Below are 18877 nucleotides of genomic sequence, written 5' to 3' on the forward strand. Positions count from 1 at the left end.
CAATAACGTAAACTAAGATATCAGGTTGATTTTAGGAAGAATGGTGATTAGTGTATCTCGTGACTTCTTACTAGGAAATTATTTATGGTCTAAAGAGAGTATGGAATCTGAAGTGCAGATTATTTAGAAATAAACAGTAATAATAGTTTTACGACAATAGAATTTTCGCATCTTATTTTATTATGCAAAAGCTACTAATACAGATATGCAAAACTTTAAATAATTTTTATCAATTCCTAATTAGTCATTAAATTTGTTTCAAGGTGATGAGAGAAATTTAATAGCTAAATTTAATAATTTGTTTCAATAAGAAGTGCCATTCTTCATTAAGTAGCATATGATGATATTTTAACTCTTTCAGCCAAGTTAACTGATTTTTGTTCGATATTTCAGAAACTTGTATTATTTGGTTACAGTAAAACATTCCAATAAGGTATGCTTTTATGGAGGACTTTCTACACGAAACATTCGGATTTACGTTACACATGGGTAAAAACACTGAAAATCTTATGCAGCCAGCCTGTTCGCTCGTATGACAGTCTAAATGGAACTACTAGAGTGCAGCGATTTCGTCCACTCGGCAGTCGTGGGCTCTTAAGCGTCTTGACTGAGATACGGAGAAATGAATTTCCAAATATTAAAAAATTATGAAGCATAAAAATTCACTTATTACTTAAAGATACTTTGTATTTAATTTCCGACTTGAAATATCTGACGTATTCATTCGGAAAAGAAATGGGATCAAATAATTTATTTCAGCATTTATGTCTTAATATATGTAAATATTCAAAGGTTTTTACAGGAGAAGTTACATTGCTTGGCTGTCTTCCATACCTTTTATCCCCTGTTATTCATGTGAGCTTAATATTTTCTTTCGGAATACATCAGTGCTTGAAAATTTTTAAGGTAAAATAAACTAGGAGTAGGATCTTAAAACGGACTAAGTGAGAGTCAAAACGAATTAAAAATTAAATTCAAAACGAAATAAAAACGCATTGATAGCTCTAAGAAAGTAACCAAGCAAATTTGGGTAGAATTTTGATTTCTATACGCCTCCGCAATTCCGGGCATGGGCACTCCTAACTTTCATAGATTTTAAATTTCTCTTTCTTAAAATTCCTCAACACGTACCTACAGATAACGCTATTTCATGGACATACCGTCACAACAATAAATTTTATTACGTTAAGATTTCATATATAAATGAGTTCTCTCATCAGAATAAACTTATGTATCTCTTACTTCAATACTCGTTTCACAGAATATTTTATTTCACTGAAAATGCTATTTAAAAACATTATGCAGCATTACAGCAATTTTACCACTTAAAACTTTTCAGAAATATTAAAGATAAAATTTCGATGGAAAAAATAGAGCAGCAAAATATCCAACACTGATTTTGTATGTAATTTGCCCCCCCCCTTTTTTTTTTAAACATTTTACCATTTTCCTCCCTTCCCTAGCGTAATAATAAAGTTCTGATAATCCTATCCTGTACCATCAGAAATTTAAAATGTAAGCTTTACTGTCGTACTTGCAAGCTTTTAAACATGAAATGAATAGCTATTCAGTTTAAACATTGTTTACTTCATAAATATCTTGAAACATCTATAACTTTCTTTTACAGTATAGCAAAATGAAGATATAATTCGATGATGTATGATTTTTTAAGATTTTTCCCTTTCCAAAGTAATGATAAATCAAATAATCGGTAAATCAAATAATTAAATTTAAGAAAATTTACATATATCATGAGAAAATTTATTTTTTAAGTAAGTAAAGAATCTGCGTTTAACAAAAAATTACAAAAGAATTACCTTAAATTAGAAAACATTACACCAGATTTACCTAAAAATGCAAAAAGTTAACTGCCACTTTATTACAATAAAATCTCCTCCATAAAAAAATCTCAAATTTAAACACACCGAATTAACTTTTAATTTTATTAATTTACATCGTAAATAATGAATTACTGCATAGTTAGAATCAATCTAATCACTTCAGTTTCCTAAAAATCTAAAGCAAAACTGTATTAACTAGAAATGAATTACAGCTTTAACCTCACTTTATCACTCTGTTACAGATTTTAATATGGATTTTTCTTTAGTAATCTTTCACATTTAATGCTAAACCACCAAATTTAACAAACTCCCTAAAATTAAATTTTCTGTTCCAGCACAAAACTCTTTCAAAAAACTATTAATATTTTTATAACTAAATTTCTCCCTCGTATTTTTTTTCATAAATACCACTTGTATACCTACATTTTATTTACAAAATATTTACTCGGGATTTGAACTAAAATGCTCTCGTAAAATTTTTAGTTTTTATTTCTCATCAGAATATTCTTTAATTTTAGTAAAAAATAAATAGAGACAAATAGAATGTTTATATTCATACTCTAATTGTTACTTTAATTTTTCAGAAAAAACGTCTATAAAATATAAACTTCCTTGGAATTCATTCTGTATACAACAAATAGGCACACAGAACTGATTTTGGAGTGCAAGCCTTTCTTTAGAACTGTCTCATAAAATTCGAAAAATGTTAAACGTTATGAAAAAATTCCTGAAAGAATAGATTAGCATGAAATAAAAACATAATTCTTGATTGGCTAAAACATTCTACAAAGATGTGACAATGAGGAAATGCTCACGATTGTAATTCAGAAAATAAAATGATAACAATGTGTAAGCATTTTAAGAGATTATGAAAATATTGGACTGCCTTGCTGTAATTAAATACTACGTACATCGGAAAATATCTCATCTCTCGAATTATGGTTTAGTAAAATTTAACGAATTATTTCGTCTGGAAACAGAAAAGCAATTGAAAATAATAGAATATCAATATAAATAAAAGAAAAAGTTTGAAAGCTTTCAGATTTTACATTGCTCCCAAACGGTCTTTTTTTTTTAACGTTTTGTGGGTTACCTTTATTTATTAAATATGTTCTTCGTACTTAAACCATAAAATTTACTTCAACAGCAATATCGCAAAATAATTTTAAAATGAGCCTCTCTTTAGAATGTCCGATACACAGTCACGCGCCCTGGATATAATAATGTTATTCCTTCCGTACAGTGTTGCCATTGCTCGCTTTGGAATAGTTGAATTTTTTAATCGAAAATTCGTTAAAGGTTTACAAAATATGAAACAGATAATAAAATAACTTTAAAATTTGGTCTTCTTGATGCCCATATCCCCCAGAAAAGTACGTTATTCAAAATTGGATGGCTCTAGGTATCGTTGTTTTATTACATTGCGAGAATCATAAGATTCTTCATTATTTAATTTCTTTAAATATAACACAAACACAGGTCGATAATATTTGGTGGGAACAATTTGAAAAGTGAACCGACAATTAAAGTTTTAAACGCAAAATGCCAAAACGAAATTAACAGCCCTTCTGGGATAACGCCCTTTGAGCTAATAAAACAAAATCTCAGATTTCAGATATTTAAGATGAAAACTTTGTAATATTAGACTCAAATGGGAGTTTTTTTCATGTACAGGCACGTTTTGAGAGCATTTGGACTAAAAATATTTAAAAACAGCATATCTTCAGAACTTCCGGCATACAAGCTTGCGCGGTGGAGCGATACTGCTACCACTCCTCGCTTTGAAATTGCCGACATTTTTAATCAAAAATTCGTTAAAGTTTTACAATATATGAAATAGAGAATAAAACACATTCTGACTTCCAGGTGCCCATGCTCGGGTGCGGGACTTCGTTATTCAAAATTTGATGAGTCTAGATACCGTTGTTTCTTCACAATGCGGGAAACGTACATTCATTTATGGGGAATTATACAAGGCCATATAAATATTTGGTGGCAGCAATCTGAAAAGTGATGCATCGCATTTAAATGATTCAAAGAAAAATGCAGTTTCTAGAAGAAAGAAAAATGCATCCCCTTTGGGCAAATAACACGAGATTTTAACAATAAATGCAATGAACATCTCGATCTTAGTGAACCCAGTTTGAAGGGACGATATCAATAGCATACAGCAACATGTCAAAGGTAGGATTTGGATAAGATTCATCTTGAAACTCATTCTGTGTAGTTAAGCTTCTAGACTCGGAACACCAGTTGCAGATTTCAGTTTCCAATTATAATCGACTAGATAGATTTAGTCGCATTGGATTATATGGATATCTTCCGAAAATTTGTACTACTGATTTAGCTGTTCCTTGCAAGAATGGCTGGCTACACGAAATAAAAACCATTTGAAAATAATTTTTTCAAATTCCTTTGCTTAACTCTTCACTACAAAAAATATTTAATGGGAAAGACCATTCAAATTACAAAATACATAACAAAAAATCTGAAAGGTTTCAGATTTTAAATTACGTCCAAAGGGGCGTTTTTTTAACGTTTTGTGTGTTACCTTTATTTATTAAATATCACGTTCTTCGCACTTAAACCATAAAATTCAGTTCAACAGCAATATCACAAAATAGTTTTAAACTGAGCACATCCTTTAGAATTTCTAATACAGATTCTAGCGCGCTGGAGATAAAAATGTTTTTTTTTCTGTACAACGTTCCCATTCCTCGCTTTGAAATCCTTGAGTTTGTTAATCAAAAATTCGTTAAAGTTTTACAAAATATGAAATCGATAATAAAACAAATTCCAAATTTGGTCTTCCACATGCCCATATTCGTAGGAGGATTACGTCATTCAAAATTCGATGGCTCTATGTACCGTTGTTTTCACAATGCAAGAAATATACATACATTTATGCAGATTTTTAATTTCTTCAAATATAAAGCAGGTCGCTAACATTTGGTGGCAACAGTTTGAAAAGTGAAACAGACATTTATAGTGATTCAACGCAAAATCGCAAAACGAAAACATTAGTCCTTCAGGGACAAAGCCCCTTTGGAATAATAATTCGTGAAATACAATTAATGATAGGCTATTGACAAACTTAAGAAATATTTTGAGAAGTCAGATGACATCAGCTTTCAAATAGGAGCAGGATTTCGAAGTTTTCTCCCCCCTAGTGACTGCCTGGAAAGCAGTCATCAGGAATGACAGAACCCATTAGTCTTCTAGCTGTTTCCTCTTCAGAACGTCGTAGATGGCCCACAAGAGCGATAAGACTGATATTACACTCGCGAGTAAGGTGGGAAAAACAAAGTTTAGTCGTAGCGCAAGTGGTTAATAAATAGAATTTGTATTTTAAATTACTAAAGTATGTTTTCTTTTCATATGCAGACAATGTTTAGCGACTTATGGTAGATATCGATAGTATGGGAATCTTTCAAAAAAAAAAAAAAAAAAAAAAAATTCACAAAAATAACAAACTCATCTGATTAATAAATTTTACCTTTGCATCTGTAAAAAAGTGCCAAGGTGGCTGCGTTAATACCTAAGTATCAAACGAAGTCACCAATCAATAACTTTTGCGTCCAAGCAAGATGTAAATTTGAACGCGTATGCCAAGGTGCCACTGCATACTATAGCTATCTGCCAACAATCGAGCCTTTAGTTATACAAGTGTATACAATAATCAGCTGCCAACACATAGTGATTTCATCGATGCGAAATTTTTAAAACCAAAGTGAGAAAGTAAGAATATTATTCAAAAAAGGCTTTAGGTTGAGCACTGTACGACAATTGTTTCACTATCTTACAGTCTTTGCCTGTACTTGGTATTTAATCAATCAAGTAATTACTGTAAGCTACAAATGTCACATGAGGCAGAGCGATTACTTTCAGATTTATAGTTCGTTACAATCAAAGCCTTTTGTGACTCAGGATTATGCCGGAAAAGAATAAGAACTATTCTCCAACCCCTCTGCATTTTCATTTATTTGATCTTTAGGTTTATTCTATTATATGCGAGTTGCATTAAACATGAATACAGTTACACATTTATTCATAGCAGATGATTACAAACTTGCTTAGTTTGAGTACACGAAATGGGGTGATGATAAATTAGTTAGGGAAGGAATGAAATTAAATGCTGGGTGCTTTATATAAATGTGCTCTTTATTCCAAAATTATGTGAAAGATTAATTTAAATCCAACTCCTGTCAACTTATCGTGTTCCATTTTCAGGAAAGACGAGTAGCAAAATTCATCTTCTGCGAGGACGAAATGAGTTAAGATGACAGGATTTCGTGCATATAAATTTTAGAACTTTCCAGTGCTATTGCAGTACTTCTCATTTCCGATATTTTATAACTCCCGAGAAAAGGGATAATCAATGTCCTCCTCTAGGGTACACAATTTATTCCGAATGAATTTTATGAAATATTTCCAGAATGCTGCCGAGAAGTCTTTCGCTTGAATTAAATTCAAGATTGAAATTTTTGAGACAATATTATCGGAAATTTGTCTTGTGTTTCACCTAATAATTTTGCACCTTAGGTTAATTATCTCGTATAACCTTTTCATGTGAGCATTTTGATTTATTTCAGTTTAGTTCTTAAATTTAAATGCACTGAAGTCTCTTACAGATTTGCATCGCACACTACTATAATTTCCCCCAAAAAATTATTATTCAAACAGTAAATATTATGTTACTAATCTCGTTTCCATTAATACACATAAACATCAGCATTACATTATATGTAGTTTTTAAATGGTTCACTTCGTTTCACCAAGTCATGTACATTACAAAAGGTGCAATGATTTCTTCCAATGGCGGGCACTAGCCGCCATAGGAGTTGGACCCTACTAAAGCGGGAAAGCGGTGGTCATTTTATTATGGATGCGTCTAATTAGGTGGGCCACTACTGCCTTACATGAAAGAACAGATGATTTATATTCATGCTTTCTCCGGGATTCGAGCCCGGTTTCTTCGGTATGGTAGTCAAGAGTCAATAACCACTCTCCCGTCTTGGGCAGCCAAAAGATGCAATGTAGATTGGCAATAAACTATCGATAAAGATTTCCACAGAGGAATATGGAAAAGCCCAACTCGTGTCGGTAAAGTCTAAAATATTTAGCTGAGAATATGTCTAATGTGAATCTAAAAACAACTAAATCTCAACTTCTGCAAATAATTCTTAGCTTCAGCATTAAACAAAGAACCCCAACACATTCTTTGCTTATGATTCTTTAAAAACTGGAAAGGAAGTACTCATCTCCAGGTATGTTCTAATAAATGCGCGGAAAAGTATCTTTATGGAAAGACCAATTCCAAAAGTGAGAAGTTTTCTGATTTTTCTTAAAGCATTGCTTCTTGTCAGGAGCGAATGCAAGCACTTGGCTAAATGAACATCTTCCACAAGGTTTTTGGACCAAACTCCAAATATGCATACAGCTACTAGTCGGTCTATTAATGAATTTAGATACGGTAAATTATGTACCATTTGATGCTAAGAATCATAATTTAAAATTTATTCCCACCTTAAACGTAATCAACTACTTCAAAAACTCAGTACTAACACCACTAGATATTGGGAGTTTGGCGTTAAAAATTGAACAAAAGAAGCAATACTAAAATACATATAACATGGTTTTGAATTCTTTATAATAACTTACACAAAGTAATTTTGCAATTCAGTTGGTTACACAACTACTTGAGCGTATTACTTCAAAAAGTAAGCTTATCGTAAGTACTTTCGATTAACTATCCAGTTTATCTATAGTCTCAGAATGGTGGAATTCTTCATTTTCTGATTGTCTCAAATTTTCTGAAAATGACTAATCTTTACATTGTAGATAAAACTTAAAACTCATGAGTAAGCAGTCACTAAATTGTTCAGCTGAATTAGTTTGGATAAGATGAACAGAACTTAAAATGAATTTGAAAACGGCTTGATTTGGTTTATTTGATTCCGGCAAAGCCCTCGAGAGCTATTTGCCTAAGAGGCAGATGCCTTCATGGAGGACATTCTAAGGGGAATTGGCTTGTATACACGTTGCACATGGGAAAAACGCTCATGCAGCTAGCTCGTTCACCAGGGTTGCAACCCGAACCGAATTACTACCGTTCAGCAACTTTACTGCTTGGTCGTCAGAAAAATTAGTAAGTAAACAGTGAAATAATTCCTAAGCGAAAAACCTTACAGCAACCTAAATTTATCTCTTGACAGTTTCTTAGACCTTTTTTAATATTAGGCTAAACAGAAAAACAAATCACATGGTAGTACACTGTAAACTTGGAGCAATTCTTTACATTAATAACAAAATATAGATTTCGAATTATCTAAGAAAATAAAACGTTATGTAAAAAGTTAACAAATGTAGTGATTGGCAGTTTTGTCATGAAACGATAAGAAATATTAAAAGTTTTTCAGTCAAAAACGTCAACGGCAAGAAATTCTTTTTAATAACGTAATACAGAATCAATGGACAGTGTAACCGTATTTACCCATGTTTTAACTCTTTCAACCGGTCACGTTTCTAAGTATTAGCATATTTGTGAGATAACGCTTCAGCGTTTACCGATAATATCAAAAACTGCATTAATTATGCTCAGGGCGAGAAGTTAAAATAGCTGTTTGCAATTTACCGAATATTAATTTAAAAAGGTTAACGAAAAACAACGCAGGATATAAACTAACGATAAAGTCAATCAAGATTGGAGTGATGAGTCTCTCGATAAGCTGCTAAACAAGGTACAGTTTATTTTAGCTATTCACACACCAGTTAAAAACTAGTGTAATAAAAAATCACTATTGAAGTATACTCCATATTCGGCGTAGCTGAATAAACATTACAATTTATTAATTTAGTTTTCTTTTCGGAGTATTTACAGGACTTAAAAAAAACCTACAGAGTCTTAAGCAAAACTATAAATGATATAATTTCATCTTTTCAAGAATCATATTCCTCTCTCCCACTTTTGTCATGAAGAATGGGATTATGTGTAACAATCTTGGAGAATGAAGTTGGAAACAATGAGCAGCATTCTGAAAAAGTATGGTGTATTTAATTATGGCAAAGCACACTAGGGCTATCTGCCTAAGGGGAGGGATGCCTTCGTGGAGGACTTTCTAAGGGAAACTGGCTCGTATACACGTTACACATGGGGAAAACCACGAAAACACCCATGCAGCCAGCCCGTTCGCGGGATTCGAACCTCGGACCGAACTACCAGTGTTCAGCGACTTTACCGCTCGGCCGCTGGTGGGCCTCATTCTGAAAAAGTGACTTCTGTTTGATATAATTTGAAATGCTCTTGAGGCCTATCAGCAGCCGAGCAATAAAATCGCTGAACACTGGTAGTTCCGTAATGGGTTCAATTCCAGGCAAATGGGCTGTCTTTATAAGCGTTTTTGTGGTTTCCTCCCCATGTTTAACGTGTACAGGAGTCAGTTTTCCTAAGAAAGTTCTTCCACGAAGGTATATCTTTCCTTAGATACATAGCTCTACTGTGCTTTCCTCTGATTAATACACCTAAAGCCGAACCGAAAGGTTCTTGCTATTTCATTTCTAAACATTCTGTGTTTAAATTACCAAACTTGAACCGAGAAAGGCTATTTACAACTCTTACTTTAACTAATTTATTTCTTCTAAAATAATTTAAGAATCATGTTTTTACAAGGAATGAGTCATTCGGTTCTACAGATCTTAAAAAAATTGATATTGCAAATACTCGAATCTTCCGTGTATTTTTTTTCCACCTGTGAGTGTTTGTGTGTTTGAATACCGATTTGAAAATTCGTTAAACACTAACTTTTGGAAATATACATACCTTTTTATAATAAATGAGAAAATATGTATTGGAGCTTTTTCTTCCATTCGTATATTAAGAGAGAAAGCTTTCTATTAGTAATGAGCTGACATATTATCTCGCTGAATTCAAAATGTTACAGTAAATATGCGTATTCAAGTAAATAAATTTTACGAAAAAACTGAAAAACTAACTTTTTTGCATCGTTAATTCAAGCTGGTTTTCCAGGAAACTAATAGCTTCCTTCAACTCTCCAGAGAGGAAATTTGCGTTTTAGCAAAAGTGTTTCAAACATAACTTCTGCGTAAAATTAGCACAATATTCTAGTGCTCAGAAATAACATTCTTAGAATTCTAAACAATATAGTTTATAGTAAAATTTAATCACGAGCTTGAAATATGCTATGCTATATTGTGAAAATAGCAAATACTTCACATTGCTAATCTCTAAAGTTGGAAGTCCCATAACTTACTCCTGGACATATTCAAAATTCATGTATGGGAAATGTTCACTATCATCTTACAGAAAACGAGTCCTGGAATCTGCGGATATGTTCGCTAACCTTGCAAAATAAGAAACTTTCACAAAACTTAAACATAAGTACGATTGATTGATTAGTCGATTGGCTGATTAAGGCACTAAATGAGGTTTATCTTCCCAAGGGAGGGATGGTTCATGAAATATTTCTAAGAGAAACTTGTTAATATTTAGTTCAAAAATGGGGAAAACATATGTCTTCAGGAACTTCAAGCGCTTAGCATCTCTGAAAACTGATAGTTGCGTTTGAATTCTATATAAAGCCAGTCGTTTTCACCAACAGCGATTACTTTTCCTATAGACTATAAGCAAAGTTCTCGTGATTTACCCTGTATAATGCGTATACGAGAGTCTCTTAGGAAGTTCGCCATTAAAGCATTCCTCTTCCCTTAGGGACAGTGATGGCGAAAAGCAGAGCCTCATAAGCCGGCACACGATTAAAATATTACTTCCTTAATCAATAATCATAATAAAATAATACTATGTAATTTAAATGAGTGTTTTAGTATGTTCTTTAAACGTTTAGCTTACTTATCGCATAATTCCACTGGCATAAGGCCTAAGGCTAGACATAAGATTTTCATACATCGCCATAGAAATGATATACATATTGACACAATTTGTGACGTTTCGATTGTTTGGGCAAATTACTTGCTACACGGCAAAGAATACGACAAAGTTGAAGCAGCTAATATTTAATAAACGAATTCAAATTTATTGCAGATTACCGGTGAGTTTTAACACTATTATTGTTAAATAGATTCCAGTTTTCAGATCTAAACATTTTGATGTAACTTATGAATAATTCTTATTTAACATCTTAAACGGAAGGGCACGCGGCCATTCCATTTTGGGTACGTGGCCCCCAAAAGGTTCGCCACCACTGCCTTAGGACGTTAGCTTATTTTTAACAAAGCATGAGAAACAGATAATCCTCTCATGCTTTGCCAAAGATAAGTTAACCATTAAAGAAATAAAGGCAAAAAATGTTAAAACGTGACCAGAGTCAAAGTTGACCACACAACTTAAACACCGCTAAAAATTTAATGAACTACTGCTGGAAGATAACACTCTTCCGCACATTTGTTAAATGTATTTCTGGTACTACTTCTCATAATTAAAGTTTCTGTAGTCTTTTTTTTATTATTATAAAGCATTGTACCTATAGTCCTTTTATTTCCCAAAATCTCATCAGTGATCTCAATATCATTTGCCTTGGTAACCCATCAAATTATGTGAAGAGTCGACAGCACACATTACTTATCCAAGTAAATTACTAAATGTCTAAGCGTTTAAGTAAACACAGGAATTCTATGATTATTTGGCATCAAATTTTACTTTAGATACCAAAACCCTTAAGCCGTCATTTCAGCCGAAATATGGTTAGAAAGTCCTCCACGGTGGCATTCCTTAGGCAGAAAATCTCTTATACAACCTAACTTCAATGGACCTGCAACTTTAAAATGCACAAAACAAACGCATAACTTCAATATTTATTCAGTTTGGCACTCTTCACTGTAGAATAAATTATATGATTTAGAAAAATATTTTTGGCATCTTGAAAGTTATACATAATCTTTTCTAGTTTCAATCTTTTCCATAGGGATAACTAAGTTTTTGTTTTAACTCCTCACATGGAAAAGTATTTATATTTCTTGAGTTTTCTGAATCAAATTCGTCTTCAATGGACCAAAATATTTGAAGAATATTTTTCTCGCGCAATTGATCATAATTCAAGAAAATTTGTTTATCATGAGCTTGGAATTGTAGTAAAATTGCAGCAACTGGTTTAAATAAATACCTTAGACTTAAGAAGTCTCAATTGTTTCTTTGAGCTATTTGATCAACTGCAAAAAACACGTTTAGTGTAGACCGAATTGAGACATCTGCTACTACGTGTAAACAACATATCAGACACTTTTAATTATTATAGAACAATAGTTTTCAATTAAGATAACATTTTAAATTATTTTATATGATTTTGCCAATTTGTTTTACGACTTATAATGACATCTGGGTTCCGATATTTCTTCTTACTTTTAGTTAAGAAAACATTTTCGATAACACGTGCGCATCATCTCAAACTTTCCGTTAGGAGTTTTTGTAATCCAGTTGACTAAATTGTTACAGTAATCATGTTTCAAAAATTAAAATTATCATTACATCATGTTGAGGAGTGTTACAGGTTCAATAAAACGCGGCATAAAAAGCTTAGAAATGTGAATAATCAAGTGTTGCAGATGTGAAATAGAGAATATGCTGGATACACATGCTGTCACAATATGCACTACAGATTATGCTTTGGCGCACATTCATTAGCATATAGTTATTTTATCGTATTTGGCAAGTTTATTAACATGAGTCTAAAAGGGAAATTAATATTAGTTAAGCACTTGAAAGCTACTTTTTTCTGGAGAAGCTACTTTTTTCCCCGTATAATGTGGGACTTCATAGACGATTTTCGTTATGGAAACAACTGATGGCTGATATTCAAGCTGCGCATAAGAAAGATTTCTCTCGATTTTAAATCAAAATATTTATGCAGCCATGTTTCTACTTACAGGAATAAATAGAATCCAGAATGAAAAAATAACTGTTTTACAGCTTTAACAATTTACTGGGCTTTTCCAAAAAATTAAAACGCTTTCATTTGAATTTTTAGAAAGCAAAAATTAACCCCAGTTTTCAAAATTTCCAAATAAATTTATAACTACGTACATAATTCGTTCTCATCAAAAATGTGCACTCGGAAAATTTAGAAATATGAAAACAGATGTTATAAAATTTTTAAAGCAGTAAATGATTTAATTTCTCAATAAAAAATCTTTTAAGTTGTAAAAGAATGATTGCAGAGAAATACAGCATCTAGATATTTCAATGAAAATTTAGTTTTAAATTAAGAAAAATTTAAATTTTTAAGTTAGGATTTAAACATTATTAAAATGACTACTTTAAGTTTCTAACATTATAATAGTCGATTTTAAATTTGCATTTCAAATATACAGTGGAATACAACTGTGTTTAATAAACTTGGTATTTTTAGATCATATGGAAGTTTAAGAAGGCATTCTATAATTACTTTTCAAAACAGCCATTCATACTGATTATTTATTAAATGTATATCTAAAAATATGCCATTTTAATGTCATTTAGAAAACTCACGATGATACTGTTAATGAACCAGTTACATAAAATAGTTTGGATTCATCACTGTTCTTATACATGTCTGATCATCTCCGTTTCAGAACAAAAAAAATCTTAAAACACACCTTCAGCGTTTATTTTCCCCAAATTTCAGTTTTCTGTATAAATGCTTCTACATATTTGCTTCTTCGACGGGTAAAAGTTTTGAAACAATTTGATAATCATATTAGAAAGAATTCATTACTCCATTGTTTAGATAATAAAAACTACGAGAAGTAGTCAAGAAGTCTTAACATTTTATTTAAGCTTTATGAATACAAACTGTTCTGAGAAACTGTTTTTGAAAAACCACGCAAAAATATGAATAGAAATTTAACTCTCCTACATATATATATGAACTGGAAGTATTTTACAAGGATTTTAAAAAATGCATTTCACTCATGAATTATTTTTACTAAACAAAAAATGTTACACTATTCTATAATACGCTTAGCTCCGTGTTCTTTTAATACAAAATATTAATATAAGGCCGTTAATATACAGTTTGCATAGCTTTTGCTGTAAAAGATTAAATTATAGAATGCAAAAACTATATTCTCTTTCAAGTTTCAAATTTTGACAGTAGTTTAAAATGCATTTATCAGAATACAGATTCTAAAAAAAGAACGTGGAATTATATTTTGACACACATTTATCAAGTTTTAGAAGACATTTGGGACATACATCCAAAAGAACTTACCTGTTATGAAGAAAATCAAAACATACTGCTGCAGATTAATCCTTGTCATGGCTAATAGAGCACAGCGCTTTCTATCCAGTTCCGAAACGATATTTCTAAAAAGTAATTAAAAAACAAAAAACGACGTTTAATAACTTTCGGTAACTCAGTAAATGAAGTGAAACGCAATCACTTATCACACTGAATCGTCTGTTGGTCAAGATTCAAAAACCCAAAATGGAAAATCATAGCGCACTTGTATGCAAACCCATAGGTAAGACAGAAAACCCACGTTCTTCGAAATGCAAGAAACACACAATATAGAACTCGCTATACATACGCTAACAAGTGAACATCCAATAACTAACTGAACCAGCCACCACAACACAACCCTGTTTTTCTTCAAAAGCACATGGTTCGTTCCAGAGCCCAGGTTGCTGGATTTCGTGAAAAGCGAGTTTGGCGCCAAATTTGGCGACTTTAGAGAGTACCGAAAACAACCGAGGAAAGTTTTATCAGCTTTAAGCTCTTTATTAAATTTTGAGAGGAATATGAACAAATAACTAGGAAAATTAAATTTATATAAATATAAAAGGCTCTCTAATTTTCTGTAATGTAAACACAAAAAGCATAAAAAATGTTTCTAAGCCAATTTTTCTTTTATTGCACTAGGAAACTGAGAAACATACCGAAGTTTTTTTAATAGTTGAAAAGCAAATATTTCTTTTAATAAAAATTAAGTTTCTTTAATCATTTACGATAGAGGACACAAAGGCTATATGTTTGTGGAGAGGAATATCTTCTTGGAAGATTTTCTAAAAGAAATAGGATGATATCCACCAATGAAATCTAAAAAAATATTTTAATCAGGAACAGTATGTTTACTAAAAAGCCAATTTCATGAATTTTATCAGCATATTTCATTAAAAATGTTAAATTATTACAATAAATTTCTTGCGGGTGAATATAATAAGCCTGTTTTTAATAGGTGTATGTGTGTGTATTTAATTATGGCAAAGCACACTAGGGCTATCTGCCTAAGGGGAGGGATGCCTTTCGTGGAGGACTTTCTAAGGGAAACTGGCTCGTATACACATGGGGAAAACCACGAAAACGCCCATGCAGCCAGCCCGTTCGCGGGATTCGAACCTCGGACCGAACTACCAGTGTTCAGCGACTTTACCGCTCGGCCGCTGGTGGGCCCAATAAGCCTGTTTTAGTACGTTTTCTAAAATGCCGAAGAATTTCGTTTAATAAATTTGCATAATATTTGAATAGGGAAATTTCAACAATTTCATCTTCAGTTTCGTTATGATAAGATATTATAGCGGCAGAAGAAAAATAATGTATCGAATAATTTATTTTAAAATTCATTTTTATATTTATGACGAGTATAACATGAATGTAAGCGTTTTTTTTTCAAGCATTCTCTCTAATATCATCTTTTTTTTTTTTAATAAGAGATTTTCGCATATTTTGATTCTCTAAATTATGCACTTAAGCCTTTTTTTCTGTTTTCAATCTTTTCTTATTGATACAAAAATGATAACTGTTCATTATGTAAACAGTGAAGGGCTCACCAGTGGCATGTCGCAAAGTCGCTGAACACTAGTAGTTCAATCCCGGTAAAGCCCTGTGATAAAGTAGTTGAACACTGGTATTTTGTTCTGGAGTTTGAATCCCGGCGAACCGTCTGCGTGGGATTTTCCTAGCTTTTCCCATGTGCAACGTGTATATGAGCCAGTTTCCCTTAGAAAGTGCTCCCCGAAGGCCTCCCTCCCCATAGCCAGATCTCGAGGGCTTTCCCATAATTAAATAAACTAAACCAAATCAACTCTGCACAGTGATGCCTTTATGGAGGATGTTCTAAGGGAAACTGGCTCGCATACACGCTACACATAGGAAAACAACGAAAACGCCCATGAAACCAGCTCATTCCCCTGGAATTGAACCCAGGTCGGAACTACCTGCATTCAGCGATTTTACCGTTCGGCCGCTGGTGGGCTCCCTAGAACTGGTGGGCTCCCTAGAGTGTAATACTTTATTAATATGGTAAATGGCTTCTTTTGAAGATTAGTACTCCATCAATTTTTCTTGAAAAGGACCATTCCAAGCGGTGGCGTAGCTAGACATTCTCCCATTCGGGGCTGTTCATGAGTTTGCCACAATTCTCAGTACTCACCAAGAAAGTTAGAAAATATCTATACATAACGTTTAAAGTAAAACTTTATGTCTTGCATTCTAAAACGTTACTTTTCTTGCTTTACTGTTAGCAAAATCGTGGATGATATTATAGAAGTGTATTTTATTACTCTTTCCCTGTCTTGTGCTCAGTAGAGTAATTTAATTTCTCATTTGTATGTTGTAGGATATTCTTAAATGAATTTTACATGCAGAACAGCTTTCATAACTAGTAATGCTTTAGAAACTGAGAAAATAAAGTACAGCTTTATTATGATATTTGGAAACTGAGCTCTAGAAATTTTCAGAATAAACTGCAAACTAAACGAAGGCATCCCTGCCCTTAGGCAGACAGCCTTTATGTACTTTGTCGTAATCAAATAAACCAGACGAAATCTCTAAAGATTTTCCCCTAAACGAAGAAATCGCCATCTTCTTTAATGTCAACTTGATAATCATTTAGTTCGCATTGGTATCATTCAGACGATTCGTTAAGTATAGAAAATGTAGCAAAAAAAAAAAAAAAAAATAAATAAATAAAAAATAAAAAATAAAAAATAAAAAAAATTGTTATTGACATCTCGTGCGGATCAAAAAATTCTTTCACATTTTCATCTCTTTCTTCATAAAAAGAGAGACGTCGAATGAACCTTCAGCTGAATTCAATTCCGCCTCTTTGATCCCCATAGATCCCCACTGACTATCCATAATTATCTTTAATCCCTATTAGATGGTTTCATATAAAGTATTAAACTTTTAAGGAATTCTCTCCTATTTTTATTCAGATTTTTCTTTAGCCTTGAGATTTATATGACAGTCTTGTATATTTGATTCTGTAGTTTAAAGTTAAAATTGTTGTGTTTTTTAAGGACAGATTCCTGTAAGCTAGCAAGTCTCGAAAAGAAAAACACAACAAACAGCATGCCATCATCTATCGTCTTCACTAATTAAATGTTCTACAGAACTAAATATATTTTCTGTGAATCTTTTTACAAGCTACTACATTTCCCAATATATTCCACTGAACTTCTACTACACGCTTAATATTTCCATTAATGAAGGAAACTAGAATATTCCATTTAAAGATAGAGTAAAAAAAGAAATGCGTAGAAACTTTCCGTAATTTTCAGAAAGGTAACATAATTCACAACAGGCGCTGTATATACGCCGGTCAAATTCAGCTAGTAGTTTATTTATACGATAATCCTCCTTTTCTATTAATTTCTTGATATATCTGTAAACATAAGTACATTGACCAGCTATAACAAGAGCATTATCGTATGTTTGACTTTTATAAATGTAAACATCAGATTCATCGTTTACTAATATCTTTACTACAAAATAATAGATGAAGTAGTCTAAGCAGTTTTATTTTTCTTTTTCTCGATGAAACCAATAAATGATTCCACAAACTTCATTTTTTTCCCATCCACAACCTTCACCATTCCTCTGTGGTTCCTTTAAACGTAGTGAGAAATGTAAAGAATGCTATCGAATGTCATAGAAAACTACTTTTTCGATAACCTTTCATTTTTTATTTTACCTTTCATATTACCATTTACCCAAAATTTCTAAAAGTTCATTCTAAGTAGTGAAAACAGTTTTACCTACACATGGATAGCAGAAAATAGAAAAAGTCCGATCTTTTTAAGCATCTAAAATTTTAAAAGTAGAATGCATACTGGGAAAAATGGACATGCTTTAAAAACGTTAGATTTTAAGCATGCTTAAAGAAAAATATTTTGTCTTTCACTTAGATTAAACTAATTAAATAGAAAGTTGAAAATGGTTATATTCCAGCAACTGCATTTCAAGTGTTCCTTCATCACATGTGGCTATAGCCATATGTGATGAATATGTGATGATATATGTGATGACTTTAATATTCGACAAGACGGTTCTGAACTTAATACGTACAAGCTACATAATGAATATTTATAAAAGTTTTTGTAATGGGCTATTGTGTATAATTGTGACACAAATTAAACATGCACACACACAACTAATGATGAGGTTATCTATTATATAGGGGGGAAAATGCAATATATCTTCGCAACGTGTATTGGCAACTGACGCTGTAAAATTAATAAAGCAATTGTCTGGAATTCGTTTTATTACTTTACTATTAAGAGTTCGGTTTACATTAAGAAGAAAATGTGTAACAGTTTTATTGGATTTGTATATTTATTGTAGTTTGATACAAAAGTTCTTAGAAAGCATACTTACTAACATTTAGCAACTATGTATTAATTTTTAAAAATAAATAAGTAATAAAAGTTTCCTTTTGAGCACACATTCAATGATATTTGTATTTTGCATGATAAACACCCCCTTCCCCCTAAACAAAAGAAAGGTTCGCTCGAGGCAGACTGACCGTCTCCAGCTCTCCTATCTAGCTACGCAACAGATTGCACGTCTCGTATAATCAGTAAAGATGTTTTCAGCCATTCTTCTTAAAAAACAAAGGTTATTTCACTACAGTTCTCCATAACTTGAATAATTATTTTATGTTTTAAAGCTGCATATCTTTTTAACTTTACAATATTCTTTTCCGATGAATTCCGCCTCTGTAGAGATACTACAGTTAGCCCGACTGGACAATGCTTTTGGCTTTTTTAGGTATCGATAGGTATACAGACATGAGCATAAATATTGCGA

The 18877-nt window shown here is 32.2% G+C and overlaps 1 protein-coding gene across 2 annotated transcripts in view; it reads right to left on the reverse strand.

Moving 5' to 3' along the window:
- The window catches only part of LOC146993551 (uncharacterized), a 184191-nt gene extending 169776 nt beyond the window's left edge, over positions 1 to 14415 (reverse strand). For both annotated transcript variants that reach the window (XM_085827672.1, XM_085827673.1), the window contains exon 1: positions 14060 to 14415. In XM_085827672.1, coding sequence (XP_085683798.1) covers positions 14060 to 14108 — 49 coding nt within the window. In that variant the 5' untranslated portion in view covers positions 14109 to 14415. The remainder of the gene's footprint in view (positions 1 to 14059) is intronic.
- Positions 14416 to 18877: the final 4462 nt, after the last annotated feature.

This window comes from Stegodyphus dumicola, chromosome 12, assembly GCF_044657685.1.
Source record: "Stegodyphus dumicola isolate Sdum_Otavi_A_Nest chromosome 12, ASM4465768v1".
In the NCBI taxonomy this organism is placed as follows: domain Eukaryota; kingdom Metazoa; phylum Arthropoda; class Arachnida; order Araneae; family Eresidae; genus Stegodyphus; species Stegodyphus dumicola.